The following is a 24,565-nucleotide window of genomic DNA, read 5'->3' as shown; positions in this document are numbered from 1 at the left end:
TGGTTAGCGCTATTCACCGGATAAATCTCTATCCAGCGGAAAGCGTAATTGATTTCCGTAATACTTATCCGCTGGATAGTTATTTATCCGGCGGATAGCGCGATCCAACGTTGAACAACCGGGGCCAGGTACTTTTCCATTGTTTTAGAACCAGCAGGTCTTTATTTTGGACACTGAACTGGAACAGTAGGTTATTGTTTGTAATAATGACCTCCTCTTCCAAATCAGTGACCTGCTCTTCCATTTATTGAAAATAATAACATGTTTATAATAGTAAATCTTTATTTAACTAGGGTAATCCCTTCAGAATACTTAAAAGTATATCTGTTATCAATAGGAGCCCTAAATTAAGACTAATAAAAAAGTTCAAAATAAATAATAAGAAACTAAGTAACTATAAGTTAATAATAGTACAGTATAACAATTAAAACTAATTCTTATTTACTAAATAATTATTATACACAACTGAGCCATTATAATAAAAACTTTTCTTGGCGGTCTCAGTTCTTACTGCAGGAACGTATATAAAATTGCTTCTTCTTGTTTCTCTTGAAATAACTTCCTTATTCAACTTAAAATAATTCTTTAAAAACTGTGGTACATTATTATTTAAACACCTCTTCACTAAACCTAAAATATGAGCGTTACGGCGATCTTCTAAACTCTGAAATTTAAGATAGTCGGTGGATGTTGTACCACATTTAGATTTAACTATAATTTTCGAGGCCCGCCTTTGCAAAGATTCAAGACTTTCCATATCTGCTTTATTGTAGCTGGACCAAACAACATCGCAATAATCAAAAATGGGCAAAATTAATGAATTATACATCTCGAAAGCTGCATGTATAGTGATATTCCTTCTAAGGCGCCCTAAGACACCAACTCTTTTACCAACCTTAGAAATAACATAACGAACATGGTCTTTCCACGTAAGACTATCGTCCAGAACGATGCCGAAATACTTAAAATCATAATTTCTATTAATTTCATAATCACCTATTTTGATAACTACTGTGTCAGTAGCTTTAGAAAGCCTAGCATCAGTTCAAAAAATTACAAATTCTGTTTTTCTTTTGTTGATAAAAAGAAAATTACTGAGAGTCCATTTATTCACTTCATCTAGTTCGGCATTCAAAGTTTCCTCCAAGATTTTAATGTCCTTGTGGGCTGCAAAAACAACAGCATCATCGGCGTATAATAATATATTACATTTGCTGATAGCAGTAGGTAAATCACTGATGAACAGCACAAACAACAATGGTCCAAGGATTGAACCTTGCGGCACACCAAAAGCAACATGACAAGGGTCTGACAGTAATGGAAAAGTGCATTAAAAAACAATCTGGGCCCCTCCCACACCCCAACCAAAATTTGAACGTTTTTTGTTCCCTACCGGTGGCTTGAGCAGAGGCAAACATTTTTTATTGGGGGCGGGGGGAGAGAAGGCTGACTTTTTCTCTTTTAAAGTACATGGTGTCGGCCTTACGTCTAGTTAAGAGGTTCTAAAGTAACAGCGGGTAGTAGCAAATGGTCTTAACATTGGCTTACTATATTTATTGAGACCATTTGTTGAAAACAGCTATTCCTTATATTCATGATTTTTCGCATTTATCCATATTTTCATCGCCTTAATTTTGTAAACGTGCCCTTAACCGTTAAAGGTTAAAGGTTATTTACATAAAGTGATCTATGTTTCATGCAATAATTAACTACCAGTTTAAGACACGTGAACTGAAAAATGTAGAGAAGTTGGTGAAGCAAACAGTTCAAGCCTTGAATACTTACTAAAATAGACTGGGAATGTGCATTTTTGTATGAAATTATATTCCTAGTAGGTGGTCCTTGAAAAGTCCTTGAAAAATGGTTGCAATTTTTGTATGAACCCTGTCGAATCCCTGAGGCAACATTGCACGCGGGTCGATCTTGTTGTTTCATTTCATCCTTGAGTGGCTGGGATGTGTCTCCATCTAAATCATTTATATATTCACCTTTAATGTGTCTTTTTAACAGAAGTAAGATCCTCGCCGTTTTATAAACAAATTGAGTAGATGTTATGAAACCTGCACCTATATCGCAGGGTCACGGGCTGGAAATCGGTCCAAGCGTTAGTTGTTTATATTTGCGAGGATCGTTTTCCTTTTAAAAATCTTCATTCCGCGTTCAAATATACGAATCTCGTACGTTCATTTTTCTTATACGCAATTTCAGTATGAATGCGCAGCTATAACGAAGAGTAAAGATGGTAGCAGAACAGTGAAGTACAGCCTTGGAAGACTCATGCGATCTGATGCCAATTGGCTGGTAAGAGGACGGTAACTTTGATAACAAACTTTCCATCTTCTGATGGACCTATTTACGTAGTTTCATCAATTCTTGGCAGGGTCAACCCAACAGCGCGCGGTGCCTTAATGCGGGGGCGTAACAGTCCCTACCCCAATAGTGAGTTTACGCAACAGGACGGCAGGAAGAATAGGACGGCAAATCGCTTGTGCGTGACGAACGTGACAAGTCTATAACTTGGGTGTTTTGTCGTGATCTTGACTAACATCAATGTTTTCTGGTCTTTTACCAAAAGATCTGTTTAAAAGAAAGGGAAGTTTGGCGAAAAGTTATTTCAAGCAAAATTATTGTCACGCTTGTCACGCAAGGTTTGCCGTCTTCTTTCCTCTCCCCTCCTGTTGCGTAAGTTCACTAATGAGAGATACGCACAGTACGTGGGATCTTTAACGTCCCCAGAAATTATACGTGCAAAGGTTGTGAGACGCGGTCAACGATTTATCATCCTTGTTCGAGAAGACTAGAAAGTCTAACCGTTTGCAAATGTTTTTACAAAGATAGCGCTTTCTTCTCAATTATCTAGACCCTGAATGTTGGTCCGGCCAAGGTTTGAATTAGCGGCCTCCCGCTCGGCAGACGGGCGCTTATCCAATTGAGCTAACCGGGCGGCGACGATTTGTTCTTACTTCTTTTAATTTTCTGGATTTCAAAGTCCTCAAGGTGTAGTCGAGTTGTAGTTTTAAAAAACGTTTGAAAACCGATTCGAGTGACATAAAAACAGTGGAAACAAGTGGCTGAGCCGTTGTTGTTTATTTTGTCATCAAACTTGAGTGCATTCTTATCTTATTTAATTTACTCCATCTTCAGTAAGCTTTTGAATTTTTGAAGCACGTCATAATGCTCACGTGGTCAGACCTATAAAGTTTTTTACTTCAGTGAGCTTTTTGTGCTCTTATAAACCCTCTTAGTTTCATGCTTACATACCTTACCGACCATAGCTGTCGACCAATCAGCGCGCGAGAGAAATCTCTCAGTTATTGAAAAATTTACATTTTCCTTTATTTTCTTTCGTGCAGGTGACCACAGAAGGAGGCGTTAAGGATCCTCAACACACTATTTATGTGAATTTGTGTCGTCCCCTGTTGCCCATGCCCGGCACGTCCTGTAAGGCAGAAGCCTGGGCTTGTGGTATTGGAGACCCTCCTTGGGTTAGTAACAACAGTAGAGCATAAATCCTCGTCTGGACTTTCTGATAGCCACTACTAGCGAAAAGACAACCGCAAACGGAACACATTTCTTAGCGTTCTTTCTTTTCTCCTCGTGGAGGCGTGTGTGGCCGAGCGGTTAACACCTCGAACTCCGGATCCTGAGGTTCGGAGTTCAAACCTCGCTCCTCACGTCGTTTTCTTAGACATTCACAAGGAACTTTACCCCACTTTGTCTCTCTTCACCTAGGTGTATAAATGGGTAACGGCGATATACTGCTGGGCCGAGTTGTTTGAAGCTGGGTCAAGATAACCCAGAGTTAGTGCGAGATTTGAATTCAGATTTGAAAGCTTAAAAAGCATTTCAGTTTTAGTTCTTTTTGTCTACAAGTTGATGATTGGAAGCTCTAAAAATAACAGAGAAAATTTTCCGAGAAAATGCTCTAGAACACAAGAACAAGAAACTCGGGTTAAATTTAACCCCGGGTTAAGCTCTAACCGACCTTCGAACAACTGGGCCCAGGGGCCCGTTTCTCGAAAGTCCCGGTAACTTTACGGGCCCGAAATCAAATATTCAAATAGAAATAAAAAGAATAAGAGCGCGGGTCCTGGCTAGAAAACTACTCCATTTTGTTTCATTAACTGACAGTTTTATCATGTTAGATGCAAAACTACTGAAACCGCGGTCTTTAATGTAAACGGCAACAACTTACCGGCCCGTCAATTATCGGGACCTTCGAGAAACGGGCCCCAGGTGTATAAATGGGTACCGGCGATATACTGGGGGGGGGGGGTAACCCTGCGATGGACTAGCATCCAGTCCAGGGGGGAGTAGCAATAACCCTAGGCGTGCTTCACGCTAAGGAAATAGTAATAGAATAGCGTAACGATATCCACCATTTGAAGAACTGGGGACAGAGATAAATGCTTTGTATCGTTTTTTTTTAGGACTTGGGCTCTGCAACTGACCCACCTGAAGTAGTGAGCGAGGGAGAGGTGCGACTTGTGTATAAGGGTAAAACTTTTTGCAAGACTGGCGAAGACTGGCAAGTCCATTTTATGTTTATCTGCAGTTACGGCTCTTTGGTGAGTTTAAATTAACCTTACCTTTGTATTTAAATTGCAGCGAACCCAACGGGGCCCTCCTAAACATTAACTGGCCAATCACAGACTACGCTCACCACTAAGAGGTCTGAGTTCATTGGCCATGTAATCAAAAACGAAAACATTTCTTGAAGTTGAAAGAGACCCAACGGTGGCTCGGTGGAGCTCGTTCCAGTGGTCTGATTTCGCACACGAAAGATTAATATGAACCGTGATTGGTTACTTCAACGCTCAACATGGACCTTTCTTGCTGTTCGAAATTTCCCGTTATATTCCCGTGGCAATTTCTTCTTCACGTTGTCTCCCCACAACGAAACGTTACTTGCGAAAACAGCCGTTTCTCCTCGCTCCTCGGAGACGTTTCGAGAGGAGGAACGACTCAGCAACAGAAATTCCATACTGATGACGGAAAATCTGTCCGGAATCCGGTCAGGAGCGCTGATTGGTCGACGGTGTAGTTACATTGTTTTAGCTATTGTTTACGAATGACAGACAAAAGTCAGAAGGCTACAAAGGTCAAATTTAAACGCGATGAATATTATAACAAAACAGTCAATATTTGTGGAATATAGTCTTCTCTGGAAGAAGCATTTGAGTTTTGCTGGAGCTCGTTCGTAAATGAACACAACACTTTACCAAAATCGACCAGGAGAAACGTAAAATCGAACAAAATTACATTTGGAACCCCATGACTACCGGATTGATTATGCAAACATCGATTTACGTCATCAGTATGGAATTTCTGTCGCTGAGTCGCAAACGCTCCTTCTCGCGAAACGTCCCCAGCGGCGAGGAACGAGGACAAACGGCTGTTTTCGCAGGCTAAGCGAAACGCGATTTCAGGAGAAGTCGGTGTGACTGGGCCCTAAAACATTTTGAAATCTTTGTCTGCCATAATAGGCCATTTTTCCCAAGCCTCTGTTTCAAAACGAGGCGAAGGTGCGAAGCCATTGATTTAAAAATGATTTTTTTGCTCTCATGCAAATGAAACTAATTTTCTTAACGCCTCGCTTTGAAAGTGAGAATTTTTGGAACTCGGATATGCCCTTTTAACCCATTGAAAATGATGTGGCTTTCTGTTCCTCGCTTTCAGGGGCATCCAGTTTTAGAGTCTGTGTCCAAGGATAGTTGCATCATCCGTATTAGATGGTTAACGTCAGCTGCCTGCGGTGATGAGCAGAAAGCAGAGCTTGATAAATGCAGAGTCCACGACTATAGCACGGGAGAATATTATGACTTAAACCGGCTTCCAACTGGGGATTTTAAATATCACATTGTGGTACGTTAGTTATCAGCATGACTCGTCATGACGTCAAGGTGCTTTGTGGGTTTCCAGGCAACCGAATTTGAGACCTCGCATATGAATCCCACAAGGCTTGCAAGGCGAAGTGTGATCTTGCTTTGGTCATATTTTTGTCGGTTTGGTTGGTAGATGAAATTGCCTAGCAACAAAGCAGTTAGAAAAAAAACACTGCTACTTAACATTGCCAGGTTGTTTTAGCGACCGTGTCAGAAGTCAATAAATGCTTTTAGCGATGAATTTTAAGAGAAAATGAAGGTGATTTTGACCATTAGGCTTAAAGATATTTCCTGACAGATATCTTTGAATTCGTGTTTAATAGGACTCGATCAACTTTAAACGGCGCGTACTGGCGGAATTTCTACGGAAAAAACTTTAAATCAAGTAATTATTGTGTCCAATTTAGTCGTGCATTTCCACGTGGCGTAGTGTTAACGAATTGACCCAGCGACCAGGATCTACAGAGTTCAATTACTTACTTTTCTTTTTCTCTCTTTTTTTGTGTCATTGTAGTTTTGCTTTGTTTCTTTACATATCGTATATTTCATATTAGTATAGAGCGGTTTTCACTTGACTGTCGAAAGGGATTGGTTTTGGTTTTGGCTTTGGTTTTACGACAGTCAAGTGAAAACCGCTCTATACACACTCAGTGATCTTGGTGATTTAAGCAATCTGATTGGTTCGCTATCTCGGACTATTCAACAATATTCACCTCCTAGCGAGTGGATAATGTGTGAGCTCGGTTTTTTCCCCATTTTTTTAGAGAACGATCTTTTAAAAGTCGACAAAATCCTAGCTTGGGTTAGCTTTTTTCAGGCAAGAAAAGACTTCAAAGGATTCAAAACGGCGTTTTTCCACTTACTGTAGTTGAGTTTTGTGGTCGATGGATTGTTTACAACTCCCATTTATTCGCCTAGAAGAGGCCGTTTCGTGAACTCAGCGTTTCCAAACAAGAAAAATTTGGCCCAAAAACGAAGTTTATTTATGACAAACAAATTTGAAAGCAAATGTTTGCAGAAATTCTACGTTTCAAGTAAATAGGAGAAAGAATGCTACATGAAGACGACGTCTTACCTCGAGGAACCGAATCGCCATTTTTGCCAGCACTTCATGCAAAGAACGACTCAACAAACCTTTTCGGCTATAAACTTGGCGAGTCAACAGAAAACAACAAAGCTCTTCTTTTCTTCTCAGGTAAGGAAACAATTTAAACTTTTAGCGGTTCCATTTAAGTCATTACGCTGTTGTTTCCGAAGTGATAGGCTTGTGAATTGCCATGTTTGAAAATTCTACAAAGATCTATTTTTAAACTTTCGCGTGTCTAGCTGACCTGATCTGTCAATCAAATCTTACTTTTTAATGGTTTTCTCTCAGATTTTGCTGAGATCACTTCGTGTGTATATACTAAAACAATTATTCTTTTCAATCTCGGTGAATAGTGGCTTTAAGAATATTTACCTCGCTACTTCGTCGCTCGGTAAATATTTAGCCACTATTCACCTCGATTTCAAAGAATAATTGTTAAATATAAATGTTCCTTATCCTATTGCCTCCTTTCCCTTTCTTTCTACCTCTTGCTGCTCCCCTCAAGTGCTGCGCGAGGTCCTGCGATTCACGTATTTCTGGTAATATTAAGAAATTAGAGTTAGCACATCCACATACCGTGTAGCGGTTCTTCATCTACCCACATGGTTCAATTTGGAAATGTTGGTTAAGTTTGAGTTGAGGGAAAAAAGGAGTACCCGGAGAAAGACTTTGGAGAAAAGGAGAGAATTAACAACAAATACTCAACCCACATATGGGATCGACCCCGGGACAACCTGGACGACATTGGTGGGAGGCAAGTGCTCTCACCACTGTTCCACCCTTGCTCATGTGAAAGTAGTGCTGAACAGGTTTCATTTGGATGGTTACAGCATAGGATTTCAACCACAGACTCAACAGTTAGAATTACATACTGAATAAATAGTATCATATGAAAGTACTGCTGAAGAGGTTTCATTTGAATGGTAACATCGTAGGATTTCAACCACAGACTGAGAAGTTAGAACTACCAACTAAATAAATAGTACCACGTGAAAGTTTTGCTGAAGAGGTTTCATTTGAATGATAAACCCCATAGGATTTCATCCACAGACTCAAAAGTTAGAACTACCAACTAAATAAATAGTGCCGTGTGAAAATACTGCTGAAGCGGTTTCATTTGAATGCTCACATGATATGACTCCGTCAACAAACCAAATAGTTATGGCTACACTACACATAATAAAATAATAATAATAATTTTATTTATATGGCGCTAAAATCCAATAATTGTCCAAAGCGCTACCTAATTACAAAAAAACAAAACAAAAAAAAAACAAAAAATTATAAAATATCTACAATATACAATATAATTCAAATAGAGCCTAAGTTATCTACTATATAAATCAAAAACATCTTAAAAACAAAAGGAATCTCATAACCTATATGCTAACTTAAATAAAAAAGTTTTAAGGAATTGCTTAAAAGTTGCCACTGAAGCACATTTCCTAATCTCTAGAGGTAAATCGTTCCACAATTTAGGTCCTGCAATAGAGAAAGCTCTGTCTCCATATGTTTTCAATCTGCTTCTTGGGACCACTAAATATTCTTTACATGAACAACGCAATGACCTAGAGTATGTTTTAAAATTCAAAAGGTCAGAAATATAAGAAGGTGCAAGGCCATGAAGGGCCTTGTATACAATAAAAGGACTTTAAAAGTTATTCTAAACTCAACTGGTAACCAATGAAGATTAATTAAAATAGGAGTTATATGAACATGCTTCGGTGTCAGTGTAACAACACGAGCTGCAGCATTCTGAACTGCCTGTAGTCTAGCTAACAGATACTTAGGAAGGCCATGTAATAAGGAATTACAGTGATCAAGTTTCGAACTAATAAATGCATGGACTAAGATTTCACATGTATCTTGGCTTAAGTACTTGCGGATTTTAGCAATATTTCTATTTACACCAGGCTCTCTATAACCGTTTAAGGGAATGAGCAGATTACAATTTGTACAGGCTTAATCGGACCTATCCTTTGTTGCTCTGCTTTGTGATAATAGTGGTGATGATGTTGATGCAACTGTTATTCATGGAGGGCGAAAAAAAGCATTTTTCCAGTTGCCCAGTAGTTTAAATAAAGGCCCTTCTGTTTAGCTAAAATCTTTTTACCTTCTTCTCTGCCAATATAAGGACTAGTCCTTTTAGTCCTGAGCTTTGTTTTTACCTATTAGCACGAGACGTTGTTTGCGATTTTGCTTTGTCTTTCGTAAGATATACCTTCATATTCACGCGAATAGGATGACATAGAAACAGTTCTTTGGAGTAGCGTCACAAACCGCCCCAAGCCAGAGAGGTTTGCTGTCACTTTTTCGTAAGCGGTTTGGTCCGTTGTCTGCTTCTGACTGGTTCATAAATTTAATCTTAAAATCTGATGGCTTATTTCTTTGCTACTACTGTACGTTTAATTGATTTGTTTGTATGAACTGTCGGCCCAACTTAACAGTCAATTCACGTACTTAGAGTTATCGGGTCGATACAGTAGCCTTAAAAATTTTAAATCACATTGTACAACAGATTTTGCTAAATCGGACCAATCATCGGTTTGGTGTTCACCAATATCTTTTTTTACGACCAATCTTAGCTCGTGAAACTAATTTTAGGCAATGTTCACACGAGACCAAATAGGTTTTGTACCGGCACGAAAACCGTAGCGGAAAGGGCTTCTGTTTTAAAGGTGATTTCGGCGCCAGTTCGTAACAGAGCGAAGCTGCGGAGTGTCTCATATCCGATAGATGTGTACTATACTGACACGAAAATCTATCCAGTATAGTGTGAACAGAGCCTTAGAGGATACATTTCTTTATACTACTACATGAGAAATTTCTGCAATTTGATTGGCTTAGAGTATTGGTATTTCAGCTTAATTTGAAATACCTACATGTGAAAATTACAAACCTTCTAAGGGTAGTAGTATAAACAATTAATAGCATGATTTGTAGGTGATATTTGGCATAAATAGCAATAGATACCACTCGTGATATTTCAAAATTGTCTCAAATTTCACTCGCCTAACGCTCCTATAATTACGTATAACAATTTTAAAATGTCACTCGTGGTATTTATGCCAAATATCACAACAAATCATGCTATTACCTATACAAATCTCAGGTGGCCTGTAATTCTGAAATAAATGCTTCATTGAATGTTTGATTTGTTGTTTCAGGGAGATCAAACTGCACCCAAGTTTTTCGTTATTTCTCTGTGTCGTGGATTAGACGAATTGAATAGTAAAAGGTATGGCGACAACTGTACCAAGGATGGCGGCGCCGGTGTCTGCTTAGTGAGAAACCAAAAAGTAAGCACGGCATTGGGTCTTTACAAGAATAGAGCCATGACTTACTACAAAGACGAGGGAATGTTGATACTGACATACTGCAGCAAAAACTGTAGCTTTAAAGGTACATCTTAAGGACAAAGTCAACTCGGAAAGGGTAGCAATAGACCTCTTTAACTTGTTAGTTTTGTTCCCTTTCAGAGCACGTGACGGTACCATAGAGAACTGTTTTTCTCAAATGTGTGTGCTGTGCACGTTGATGTACGGCATATGTATGCATAATTTATGCAAAAACAAAAGGCAAATTCCCTGGAGAACATCACGTGGTCTGAATTGGGAAAACAAAGCATACAAGCTAAGAAGGTCTATTCTAATCACAAGTATGAAGATGAACATGTGGTTAGTTACTGGGCCTTCAAAGTCGGTCCGATGCTTTTGGAATTCACCTCCACAGATGTTGAATAATGATTAGTATTAATGATTAGTATCTCCTGGCATGACGTCACTCTGTCCTAAGTGAAAGTGGCGGGAACCTGGGACGAAACAGAGGCGTAGCTAGTCTTTCAGGGCGGAAAAACGTAATGAGCATGCGTGAACTTTTTTGCCCAGATCCCCTGGCCGGGTTTGAAAAAATGGCGGGATTTCAAATATTTTATTTCCTAAAAATAAAATGTTTCCACTCATAACCTGGAAAGAACAGGCAATTTGTCTTCAAAAGTTGCAAGCTGTGGTTATAACCTTGTCGTTACTTAATTTTCTCGAAGAATACCTCATAGTAAAACGGACTTTAACGACATTCATTTCCTTGCGTTGTACTGGAAATGTGCTTCCGTGGGTCCGATTTATTTCGAGATGCATTCACAAAATGTGTTCATATAAGGAAGTTCCTGGATATATAAGGTCCGGAGCTCCACTGCGGACACAAAAACAATATATCTTTGGACAGTGATTTGCCCAAAAAAATTAACACTTGCCCACAATGTGTTTGAAGTCACTGAACTTTGTCGCACTCGATATTTTAAAACCCTCGCTAGATCGGACACTCGTAGCTTTGCAGATCACTAAAATATAAACAAAATCCTCAATGTAGAAGTTATTTTGTTGATATGTGGGCAGAAAAAAGGTCAATCTTTATCTAGTAAAATCTTCTCAAAAATCGGTTTCATAGCAACTATATATAGTTTTTTGAACTTGCTCGTTTCGCGCAGATATATAAATTTTGCTTTGTGTTGTCAAGTTGAACACGCATAACATCTTTCAAAAACCTACGCGTAAGTAGGATTTCCTTCGAACAAAGTTAAAGTTAAATTATTTCAAAAACTTCTTGCTGACAATGAAGAAATGAATTTTCTGTGCGAAAACAACCTACCTAAAGATCTTAAAAGCAAAAAGATCAGTTGCAACTTGGCAGCCAAGCCATGATTCATCATTTAGCTATTTTCAATAAGCTTAACTGGTCCATGCGAGTGTCTTCGTTAAAGCAAATTAAACTCAGCCGATCATTAGTAAATACAGAAAATTGCGCATAAGGGTTTGTTTTGCTCGCCTCAGTCAAATCCAGCTGCAGCAACTGTTTACGGGAAAAGAGTCAATTGTTTTGAAGTCATTGCCGGCAGTTGTCGTTCTCTACTTCACAGCGAGTGAAAAGGACAATTTGCGTACAGAAAATTATTCTTATAAAGAACAGAAACTTTCACAGTGCACTGGAAAACAAAACTATGTAATAAAAAATGAAAAAAAACTTTGACTGTTATTACTTGAACAACAGAAAAATGATCTTGAGTAAGCTTGCTGGCCTTCTATTTCCGAGAAAGTTTAATAAGCGCACAAGTTTGTTCACTCTGATGCGTTATAACAGCAATATGGTTCTTTGACTGAAGACAAAGATAACGCTGGTTCTGCAAAGGTAATAAACTTGGGCATGTAAAAAAAAGTAACCGTAACTACTAATAACAGAATACAAGCGGGTTTTAATTCAACCCGGCGAAATCAACTCATAAATTATTCGGATGCACAATCAGAAAAAATACTCGCCTCTTTAAAAATGTTCAAAACCTTTTATTCCACCTCAGACTGACGTAATGATCCGTTTTTCCTTTAACATTAGTTGTTCTGAATCCAAAGTAATTTTCAAGCGACGACAAAAAAGCTAACATGTCAAATAAAATGCTTTACCGGGAGCAAACGTTCGTACCTCGTGCTTTTCACTCAGAACTCCAGCAACAAGGTCGTCACTTGATTCCATCCACCAAACTGACATCCTCCTCTCACAAGACATTTCACTTTTCTTATATGAAATTTCTTGATGAAATGTTCATAAAAGTCAAATTGTCTTCAATTTTTAAGGAAAAAAACAGTTCAGGATAGAATGAGTAGGATTCGAATGATGCTAGCCGGTTGCGGATGGACTTTGAGTGCTTAGAGAACGGTCAATAACAAAAGCCCTTTTTTTTTTGTGACTAGAAAATTCGTACACTTTTCGTAGTACAGTCGACTCTCTCTTAACGGACACCTCTATAAGACGGACACCTCTGTAAAACGGACACGTAGAGTTGGTCCCTGCCTTTCTTTCCTCCATATATTTGACTCTCTATAAGACGGACATCTCTCTAAGATGGACAGCTAGTGCCGGTCCCAAAGGTGTCCGTCTTAGAGAGAGTTGACTGTAACCTTGTCCTCAAGCTATCAAGCTATCAGTGGTACAGACGAGACGGGATATTTGTTTGAAACAGTTAACTCGTCTAAGAAGCATAGTTTGTCTCCGGTATAAAACCGACTAAAAAGATGATCGTGGGCCAAAGGAATGTTTTGGTATTAGCGTAGTGTCTGATAGTAAGGCCACTGTAGTTATTATACAGTGTACTGGCCCTGTAGTTCAAAAGGTGGGTAATAACGCTATTCACTTGATAAGTCTCTATCCGCTAGCCTGTGGAGCTAGCGGGATTAGAGGGCGAGTGCTTTAGTTAATTTGACGGCAGACCTAGGACTCGAAAAAAACTTGAATAGTCCAGTTTCGAGTTCGCTATGACCGCTGAATTAAAGAAGTGAAGACACATTTTTTACAGGCTTAGCCTCCATCTGAAGTAAATATATTCACAAATTCCAACGAGAAAAAGACCTGTTTATTGCTCTGTCTATTGTATATATTCAAATTTCAAACACTGACTTGCCGGAATTTCTGAAGATGTTACTTTAAGTCGAGGCAAACCCGGTATGAATGTTTCGTTAATGTTTGTATTCAGCGATAATTTTTAATTCGAAACTGGTCTATTGCAGCTTGTTCTTTGAGCAAGCAGCTTTCACGTTTTGCTTGCGTGGGCCACTTCTTGCTTGTCTTATTTAACCATTTTGTTAGAGGATGACTTTCCTGGACCCTTGCCCATTGGGCGAGTATGCTTTAACTTGCCGGGCCAGAAAGTCTATTTGTTCCGGACTACCGGCTTGGACGTTTCGAGCCCTGGGACCTGCGAAAAGATTGGGAGCAAGTCGAATTGCTGTTAGCCGAAAATGCTTCGGGGCACCCGCCGCAAAGAAAGTACTCCAAGCGTAACTATCCTGTCAGCTAGGCAAGCTACTATGCGCTGGATAGCGTAACTGGTTTCCCTACCACTTGTTCACCGGATAGTGGTTTTTCCCTGGGATAATGCTATCCAACGTTTGAAGAACTGTGCCCAGAATCAGGTGACCTTGTTGATATAGTCAAACTCTCTGTAGTTGCCGAACATCATAAAACTCCTCTTTTTGTTGCTTTCAGGCGCGGATAATATCAAATCAAGAATAATATTTGTGTGCGACAGGACGGTGGAAAATAAAGATCCAGTGCTGGATACTCTAGCGGTATGTTGCTTCTCTCTGCACCATTTTGTAGTGGTGTGTGAGACTAAAGTGAGACTGGGTATCGAACTACACTCTGAGACAGTCTTGGGGACCTTAAGATCCGAGGACGGTGACGGCAGCGAAAACGTCACTTAAAATGTAGGCGAATTCTCCTGGAGTGGAAAGAGAAAGAGAAACGATTTGCGTCGTAGTGGTTCAGTGACGGTGACGGCGAAGAAATACAGTATACAAAAAGTGCGCTGCACGTGCAAGGCTGTTATTTTGGTTATGAAACCTATTGCTTTTCTGATGCTGTCGTTGCCGTCGCCCTTCGTCGGATCTTGGTCCCTATGACGAGGTTTGGCAGAACTGGCCAAAATTCATCTCAAATGGCCAATTGCTGTTGTAATTATAGTTGTATTTCTAATACTAGTGGTAACTTAGTTAAACTTATTAAGATGTTTCGATACAGTTTTTCCGAGGCCATACCGATATTTTTCAATCGCCTTAAAAGTTTTTTTTCCTTGCCCGATCGCTATAAATTTTCAATAGCCGTGATAGATTATTTAATAAATACGTTATAAATGACTTCTATTATTCTTAAAGGGAACCTCCACTCTTACTACAGAATAAGTTTAAATCGAATAAAATTATGTTGATAAACAAATTTGTTCGAAATTTGTCCTTAAAAAAGTGTTTATATCAGGAAAAGTGAATTTTAAAATCGCTTATTTTCACTTTCAAATTTCGCGGGCGCCGCCATCTTGAATAATTTGACGTGTTATGGTTGCTCTATTGTTTGACACAAAGAGCTTTTGTTTAATAACAATAAGGCAACCGTAACACGTCACAATTATTCAAGATGGCGACGCCCGCAAAATTTGAAAACAAAAATAGGCGAATCTAAAAGTCATTTCTTTCGGATACAAACGCTTTCTTTAAAAATATTTTAGATTGACTTGACTGTAACAGTTATTTCCTGTGATTTAAAGTTATCTTTTTGTTGAAATGGAGGTTCCCTTTAAGTAGCGTCAGAATGCTGCTTAACATCATATTTTGTTGCTAGGAAATTTTTGGGGTATTTTCGTTCTTGCGATCTTCAAAACCAACCCGTTTTCTCACCAGCTGTATAAGTGCAACTTCATTCAAAATTTGGACTTTTAGCGCTTTTTCGTATATCTCTGAAACGACTCGAACGATTTTTTTTTTAATCTCTTCACATAATCTTCATAATGTATATAAGGTCTGAAACTTTCATTGAGTTGATTCACTGCAACATCTAAAAAATTTCAAGACAAACCTATCCTACGAACCTGTCAAAAATCTGCGTTACAACATTCACTGTTTTGACGTTATGCTAATTTTTCCAAAATAATTCGCACTATACATACCTCCATGACTAGTACATTTATTGTTTGAATTTATCACATCTTTTGAATGTAAAACATGGGCTGCGGTCACACAGACTAAGACAAAGTTTACATGGAGTAGGGGACCCCGGTTTAGTGGGGTAGGTTTCTTTTGTTTTGTGTCCCCCAGAGCGTGAAAACAAAAGAAACCAACCCCACTAGACCGGGGTTCCCCACTCCATGTTAACAGGCCCTAACTATAGTTATACCCAAGCAGGGTTCGCGGGTTAGTCTTAAGTTTACAAACAAACAACCAATCAGAATGTGACACTTCTTTTCGCACGTGCGAGATGAGCATATATAAATATGACAAATAAAAACCAAGCGTGAAGCGAGGGGGAAACCAAAAACAACAAACAAAAAATTTACGAGGCCAATTAGAACTAACTGTTGTTAACTGCGTGGTGTGACCGCAATGTCGACAGAAAGCACTAACTACAGTTAGGTATGACATTACGTAACTTGACACTAACTTTAGTTAAACTTTTGTAACGTCGTAGATGTGACCGCAGCCATGGACTGTACTCACACTGAAATGTACTAGTCATGGAAAAATCAGCATAACGTCAAAACATTGAATGTTGTAGCGCGGATTTTTGACGGGTTCGTTGACATTAATTTTGTTACCAGCATCGAGGAAGCGTGCACAGCGTAGGAAAAACACAGCTGTGGTAGTGCTGACATTTTAGCAGTGGGCGCCCTCTTCTGTGTATGCTATATGCCTTCTAGATGCTTTTGACAGATAACAATGTAAACTTACATGTACTGGAGTAGGCTTAGAGTGCGGGTTTATGTAGCTCTGGCTCTGTTCTGTTAACTCTGTTCCAGTAACCAGCCGATATGTGTTTATCCTTAATCTCCAATATTTATTTGACGCAGAGTGATGGCGCAGATTTTATCTGGAAGACAAGTTTGGTTTGTCCTCCGCCTGAAGAAGAGTGCAGCTTCAGGGATGATAAAGGCAGGAATTACGATTTACGATTACTGACAAGTCGAACGCGGAGTTGGTATTACGAACATAATGAAGACAGGTATATTTGAGGAATACAGTAAACACCCGCACATAAGAGCCTATGATTTTGGGGTTCAAGCTGACCAAGTTCTTATTTACCAGGTGCTTTGTGAGGAATCAGCCTGAAAATGCTCTTAACTTGAAATGTTCGTACAATTTGATTCAGCCTGATGTTCCTAATCCTCTTGTTGTTATATGCGTGTGCTCACTGTATTTCATTTATATTGGTTCCTCGTATGGTAAAAAAGAATGAACCCTGGAAATGGGTTCAGGTGAATGGTGCCAGTCTACTCACTGAACACGTACAATCGCTTTGTAAGGTTTCCGTATTTTAAGACTCGTTTGTACTTGTGTTTTCCTGCGTATTGTAGCAAATATAAGTAAAACCAATTTTCTCCTCAACGAGAAAGTAACGAAGCCTTACAGGATTGGTTTGGAAAACTATAAACGATAAAGTTAATAATGGAACTAGACTACGAGTAGTCCCCCATTTTTACTCAGGGATGGTAGAGCGAGCGAAACGCGAGCGGGCGTGAAAATCACCCCACGCGAGAAAAGGCGACACGCGGCGGGAAGAGAGAAAAATGAGGGACTACAGACAAAGCCCAAGCTTTCTCTCTCCCCACCGCGTGTCGCCTTTTCTCGCGTGGGGTGATTTTCACGCGCGCTCGCGTTTCGCTTGCTCTACTATCCCTGAGGAAAAATGGGGGACTACTCGTAGTCTATAATGGAACCTAGTCATAAAACGAAAAGACTGGGACATACACAGGGAACCGGAACGCTGTATTTGCTGATAAAATAACAAAACGTATTTACCTTTGTTCCTGTGTCTTTATGAGTCGTTTTGGAAGGGATTTGAATACGATCAGAGACGGTTAACATTGCTGTGAGTGCGTTTGCTTGTCTGGCGTGTCGTAATTAAGACGCTAAGTTTCGTCTCGCGTTTCTAATATTGTCATGTTAACTATTAACTCTCGATCTCCTTGGAAGATGATCTGGGGTTTCAATTTAACGGCCGTTAGTGGAGGGTTAATAGTTAAAGGGACAGTGTCCCGATTATGCGCACGCGCGAGCGTCATCTGTTTTTTCTTCAAAAGACAATAGAACTGTCAAATTGACTCGACAAGATTTCCTTCCGGACCGCACCGCCGACAGAGATTTATTGTTTATATTCTCAAGTAATATTTTAGACTTTCGAAGAAGTCTTTCGTCTTATATAAAAATTTGGCTCGCGGTTCGAAGACTCATCGCGATTTTATCGCTAGCTGGGCCGCCTCGCGACCGGAAAATCTCGTTCCGCTCGCTTTAAAAACATATTTTCTAATTTGAAACTCGTGTCAGAGGTCAATCGCTCCAAGTCCAGTAATATCTGCCTGATTTGCTCGCGTTCTAGCCTCAAACGTTTGAAAGACATAAATAAAAATGCAATCTCAACGCTATGAATCATCACAAAGGTTAGTCAAGAATGATATTATGATTCATGTCACTAGTTTTTCAAAACGTGTGGCGCCTGTTTGTTCGATTTTGTCGGCCGTAGCGAAATTCATTCAAAAGTTTACTAACGCGTCGTTGCAAAACATTCTGCTTCACGAAGCTCCCCTCCACAAGATCTCCTCAGTCACATCAATGTCTCAACGGTTTCTTTCTTACAGTCTTTATTGTTGCTGTTTCATTTCTGCGTATTCCTTTCACAATTATCTGAGCTTGTATGGAAGCTAGCAGAAGAAATAAGCATTCAATCGGCATCAAAGTGCTTCCAATCTTTTGGTCCTCCGGCCAACGGCAATAAAAGTAACGCCAAAAAATCCAAATTTTGCCCAAATAAAAACTTAACAGGAACAATATATCATTGATCTATAATCCTGAGAAGTTTTAGCGTCGTATTGAACCCGGCCAAGCGCGATGCAAACGGATTTTTCAAGATTCTCTTACTCTCCTCGCATCTTTTGATTTCGCGACATCCTGTCCAAAAATCAAAGTTTGGTGCATGCGCAGTAACGGGATACTGTTCCTTTAACAGTATTAGAATCGTGAGACGAAACTTGAGCGTCTTATTTACGACGCGCCAGACAAGTAAACGCATTCACAGCAATGTTAACCGTCTCTGCTCCGATTCAAATCCCTTCCAAAACGTTTCATAAAGACAAAGGAACTAAGGTAACTACATTTTATTATTTTATTAGCAAATACAGCGTTCGGGTTCACTGTGGGACATATAGGGATCCACTGACGTTAGAAGGTTTGAAGGGTGGCGAGGCTACAATTTTTTTCAAGGAAAACTTATGAAAGACGATATTTTCTAGTATAGTGAATCTACAAGGACACTTGTCAAAGGCTGTTTATTAAAACGATTCTTAAGCCAGTATTAACAACAGCTTGTACTAAGCCTGATTATATGCCATTGATACTCACCCCCTCATAGAACCTCATCCTTCGCTGAATATGCCGGGGTATGTACGGGATTTCTTATTCCTCTTTTTTTGTTTTAGATTCTGGATAAACATCTGCAGGGGCATCGAAGATGGACCGAAAGGTAGTCCTTAGCTTTATTTTCATTTGCAGCATCCGCACATTGACGTCATATTTGCCTGTTGGAATTTGCTATTGAGAAACAATAAAAAAATTCCAGCCGGGAAATGCAACGGCTGCAAATGAATCCACCATGAGAATGTGGCTTAATTAGCCGAATTAATTCCTATTTGGCTTTTTCGTTTTTTCATTTTTCTAAGACAAAATTGACCACTCCAGAAAATACCACAACATACCATAATGCTCTTTGTTTGTCACCCCAAAATTTTGCATAAGCATTGTCTTCAGGTTCTCTTGGGAGTTAAAATGGCCCCAAGAGAAACTGAAAACAATGCTTATGCAAAATTTTGGGGTGACAAACAAAGAGCATTATGGTATGTTATTGTATTTTCTGGAGTGGTCATTCGGCCACGCTGCTCTTTACTAGATCGAATGCAATCAAACGTCTCCCAGACTATTTTAACGTATTCTTCGTTTTCACTGTCATGCAATAAAGACGGCACAAAAAATAAATTGGAAACCGTCCAGCGGAAGAAGCCAAGAAAATGAAGTGTTATAAAAGACTAATATATAAACAATTTGTCCAAATCTTAGGTCTTTGTGGCCCACAGTTTCTGAGTTATTTGCTGAAAATTTCACGGCACGTTTGTAGAGCTGGTGGACAGAAACGTTCCACCAATATGACCGCCGGAAATCAACAACAACATCTGGAGTTCACTTTTCCTATAAAAACTCTTCCTTTTCACTCGAGAGCTAGCATACGTGCGCATAAACACATCTTTTAACACTTGAAATGGTTTAACTGCTGAAAATCAAGGGGAGAGGCTTTTTTCAATGAGACAGCATTCCTATTTTGGTGTCACGCACTGTGAAAACTCGGAAGTTCAAATTCCTGTATTTTCGAAATGAAACACGCTTCGGGGCTGGAAACCTGTACAAAGATATATTTCCTATTTATCTTCAACCTAGTGTTAATAAGAATTCGTAAAACCTATCTTTGTTGACTTTGCAATGTGATGACGTCACTATGAAAACCATCGACTGGCCCGAAATCTTAGTTTCAAGATGTTTGCAAGGCGCTAGGTGTCCTCCTCAGAGATTTGCCTGCCTTGCTGAAAGTTCCGTTGGTTCTTTTTTCAGGGTGTCCGTCAAAAGCTTCAGTTTGCATGATTAGGAAGGGTAGTAATAAAGTCAACGTAGTTGGTGTTACAAATACACAGAAAATGAGTGTCAGCGGTGAGTAACTCTTCCCTTCTGCTTTTGTTCTGAGAGGACGAAGTAAAGGCTAGCTCTTTTTTTCAAGGTGCCGCCGAAGAGGTGTTATTTGATTTGTCAACGTGACAACAAAGTATTTCGTTCATTGCATGTCTTCTTTTCATGTACTTATAAGAGAACGAAAAAAGGGTCAGATCTTAATGGTAAAAAAGAAGACATTGAACCAGCAACAATAGAATTGAGGAGTTGACCTGCGTTTTCAGGAGTCAAAATCACAGACTTAAACCGTGCACCAAAAGCCTGGTTAAACCAGGGTGCAAGCCTGCTTCAACCAACCAGGCTTACCTGGTTGTCAAACCAAGCTTACCAGGCTTTACCGTATGTGCAAAAAGCCTGGTTAACCAAAGTATTCCGTCTTTTCAAGAAATACTCTCGACCCGTCTTACCGTGTGTCATCGTTGTCAGAGAACGTATCACAGCCTCTACTCTTTTGAAACAGTTCAGTTCAATTTTTCTCTTAGATGATAAACTTCAACTGAGATATACTGGACTTCCTCCGGTTGATGGTTGCGGTAAGGAAAAGAATTCCAAAGTTGTGTTTTATTTTGAATGTGGAAATAGCGTTGGACAGCCTGAGTTTCAAAGGTAGGTTAGTCAGGGCTACTCAAAGACTAATATTTATTTGTTATCTTTATCTTCTCTTGTAGTTTAGTACATTCTTTTATTGTCCCGCGTAACTGTCGCTCCCGTTTAGCTCAGCTAATGGAGCACCGATCTCCCTAGCGGGGGATCACAAGATCAAAACAGGGTCTTTTTAAACCTGACAAGTTCATACTACTGAACTTTTTCACGTTTTAGTTCACTGCTACCTTAACCCGCCCTTTAAAACCAAGTGTCTTTTATTCTTAGGCCATTTTCGTTGACAACGTCTGTCGGATTTTCAGACAGTACTAAATATTGGTGTTACTGCTCGCCTTATCGAGTAATGTCTCCTGTATCATGCTTATTTCGAAGGGACGTAAAAGAACCCACACTACTGTCCCGAAAAGAGAGGCATATAGATCCTAGTAGAGTGAACTACATTAGGTCCTGTGGGGATCATTACACGCGTCTGAGAAACTGCCCATCTACCCCTCCTCTTAGCCAACATTAGGGACTGTGCAATAATTATCAGGAGGGGGGGGGCTGAAAAACTAGAGTTATCTAGCAAAAACTTAGACAGTACCCCCCCTCCAAAACAAAAAAATTAGTTCTAACCCCCCCTCCGTTATGTTAAAAATAACGTCCCCCCCCCCGCTCCCACCACACTGGTAAACTCAAAACTGGACTGAGCTGCCATCACAGCTTCGATAATGACAAACGTTATTATGTAACATCTAGTATCGAGAAGGATGTTGATCGCTTGATTGAAGATTTAGACAAAGCATTTGCTAAGTACCGGGGTGCTTACCCCATTGGCTCAAAATCTAAAACTTCTGAAGCCAGAAAGAGAAAGGAGCAGAGAAAAAAAATCGAAGAACAGGAGATTGAACGCTTCAAATAACAGACGAAAAAGAGCTTGCATTATATTTAGATCCTAGGGAGGAGAGCCTGTTGAACTTTGTTATGAGCCACATATATATGGAATTCAGCAAATCGATTCAGTCGATGAACATTACTTTTATTCACATCAAAAACCGACAAAGCTTGTCTACGAGATCTGTTTGATTCCCATTGTTTTATGGGGGAAGCTGAAAAACAAGTTCATGATTTTTGCTTTACATAGGATCAGCTCAATTAATTAGAAGACGGGTTAAAATTGATCAGTTGTGAATTTGCTTTTCATTTTGACGGAATATTTTCAATAATCGTTTAACAGCTGTTCGTGTTGATATTTGTTACAGTCTATCATGATGCCTGTATTGAGAATCTTTTATTGCGTTTAATTTTATTTACATTTCGAATAAAACTTAAGGCCCCCCCTCCGTCAAATGAGTGATTTTACTTTGAGCCCCCCCCTATCTTGGCAGCAATTTTATGTAATGCCCCCCCCTCTTGTTTTTCAGCCCCCCCTCCTGATAATTACTGCACAGTCCCTTAACACTTACTTCTCCCTTAGGGCAAACTGTTGGCTTAGGAAAGGGGTAGGTGGGCAGTTTCCCAGAAATGTATAATTCATTTTGTGGCTTGTGGAGGTGGGGTTTGGTTATGTGTGCTGGTTTATTATATTCATATATACAAGACTACAATCGGCGAGAAAGCTTTAGTTTGAAAAAAAAAAAAAAAATATATATATATATATATTCTGGACCCTTTACTCTTCCTTCCCGACCAAAGATGACAGGTCGTTTTTGTTTTCTATCTGGTAGATAGGCGAAACTTTGTTTACGTCATATATTACATTCTTCCTCATTAGCATAAGATTTAACTCACAAAGACCATCGCCGTATGTACATTTTTGTACGAATTGAATTCAAAAGTTGAAAGAGCTGATTAACTTGAGCAATAGGTACCGTTTTAAAGCAATATTGAAAGAAATATCGTCAGTTAAAGACAGAGGAATTGCTGGGTGGCCAAAAAGTCAATGAGCCATACATTCTTTGTAAAATGTCTAATTTTAAAAAGATAATTTCTCCGAAATCTTCCGGCCCTTGGTGCTCAAATTTCCAGTGATAACTGAAATTGTTATGCTCTTTCAATATTCAAAGGTTTAATGTTATTAGCGTCAGCAGATAGTGATATGCCATTGCATATGTTAATGAGGCAAAAATGTAATCAAAGATTCGCCCATAGAGAAGTGTTAACAAATGTTGGTAAGGACATGGGGGAGTGTGTCGTCTAATTTTATGCGTATTATGGTATCTCTTGTTATAACGTGCCTATTTCCTCATAGAGAGGAGTGGAGTTCATGTTCATTTATCATCAAATGGAAAAGTTCGGTGGCTTGTCAAATAAAAAGGTGAGCTTGTGATTGCGTTAAGAGCAACGGCTATCTCCTCTAAACCCCTCCACTGGTCCTTCTCAACGCTAAGGAGATTCAGAGTGGTCTGGATGCCACATTGAAGGGGTGTTTCGTTACGTTGTGTTTTTAAGGTGTTTCGATACAGTTTTTGGAGATCATGCCGATATTTTTTTAATCGTCTTAAGCGCGATTTTATCCTCGTCCGATCGCCATTTAAAATTTCACTCCAACTAACCTTGGATTGAAGTTTGTCAAAATGTTGTTTTTAAGTAAAATTGATATTACCGTGACAACGATAAACAAAGTTAACATCTTTTAAATCAGTTAAAGACGAATTTTGTGACATCTAGGCAAAAAACATCCTGACCAACATCGGGAACTTAAAGTGTGGTGTTTCTCAAATAACCTCTGTGAAAATAAGAAAAAATTCTGAAATTCTAAAAGAAAAATATTAAGAAGAAAAATAATAAAAAATAAAATATAAAAAATTAAAAAAAATTCTACCTGTTTGAATTCAAGTAAAAGGCAAATATATTTTAAGCCTCATGTTTTCAGTAGTCGTGGTAAATGTAAGAATAAGCAAATTCTAAATAACTAAAATTACTCTAAAGCATCATCGCAATGCGGCGTAATATCATATTTCCATGCTAGGAAAGTTTGGTGTATTTCTTTTTTTTTGCGATCCTGGAAACCAACTTTCTTTCTGAACACTTAGCCTGAGAAAACAGACGACATTTCGCGACGCCACAAGTGGTTTCTCCGCCAAATGTCGTTGAGAAGCGAGCACAGAAATTCCAGACTGATGACTTGTCACTACCCTGATCTAGCCAGTGCTTCTGGTTGGTTGAGACAAATTTTCCTCGTGGCATGACCAATCAGAAGCACTACCCAGAACTAGGAGGCGATACGCCATCAGCATGGGATTTCGGCACTCGTTTCTCAGACGTCGTTTGGCGGGGTAACCAGTGGTGACGTCGCGAAATGTGGGCTCTTTTCTCAGGCTGATCTTTTAAACGTTAATAAGTCTTATTTATTTTGATTATTTTTTCAACTCAGAAAGAACCTTGAAGAAAACAATTGTGTTGTCAAACATCCTGTGACAGGCGCACAAATCGATTTTCATAAACTTGCGAGCAGTAGTGGAAGGTAATAGTTTTTTAAGCGTTTGTCTCATTGATACTGACACATATGTTTCTCTTGAGGGCAGAAATTATGAATGAAATTCTCAGCTACTACGTGAGAAATGTGTCTAATTTTTTTGATTTCCAGCTTTGTTTCAGCTCGATCCATTATTCCATAATATGTAGAAGTACATACATGTAGTGTAATAAAAACCGTTCACGTGACTACAACTCAGAGCTAAGTTAAGTGTTGTTATTCTTCGTTTTTTCAG

At 39.3% G+C, this 24,565-nt stretch overlaps 1 protein-coding gene across 1 annotated transcript in view; it reads left to right on the top strand.

Moving 5' to 3' along the window:
- LOC140951630 (cation-independent mannose-6-phosphate receptor-like) overlaps positions 1-24,565 on the top strand; it is a 63,170-nt gene that overhangs the window by 30,710 nt on the left and 7,895 nt on the right. Inside the window, exons 19-30 of the mRNA XM_073400929.1 lie at positions 2,209-2,301; positions 3,354-3,485; positions 4,431-4,568; positions 5,680-5,865; positions 10,140-10,374; positions 14,005-14,087; positions 16,355-16,506; positions 18,977-19,020; positions 20,157-20,252; positions 20,753-20,876; positions 23,104-23,169; positions 24,229-24,318. Of these exons, the coding sequence (XP_073257030.1) occupies positions 2,209-2,301; positions 3,354-3,485; positions 4,431-4,568; positions 5,680-5,865; positions 10,140-10,374; positions 14,005-14,087; positions 16,355-16,506; positions 18,977-19,020; positions 20,157-20,252; positions 20,753-20,876; positions 23,104-23,169; positions 24,229-24,318 (1,439 nt within the window). The remainder of the gene's footprint in view (positions 1-2,208; positions 2,302-3,353; positions 3,486-4,430; positions 4,569-5,679; positions 5,866-10,139; positions 10,375-14,004; positions 14,088-16,354; positions 16,507-18,976; positions 19,021-20,156; positions 20,253-20,752; positions 20,877-23,103; positions 23,170-24,228; positions 24,319-24,565) is intronic.

The sequence above is a fragment of the Porites lutea genome, chromosome 1 (assembly GCF_958299795.1).
Source record: "Porites lutea chromosome 1, jaPorLute2.1, whole genome shotgun sequence".
NCBI lineage: Eukaryota > Metazoa > Cnidaria > Anthozoa > Scleractinia > Poritidae > Porites > Porites lutea.
Note: the sequence above shows the minus strand (reverse complement) of the source record. Positions and strands in the feature narration are given on the sequence as shown.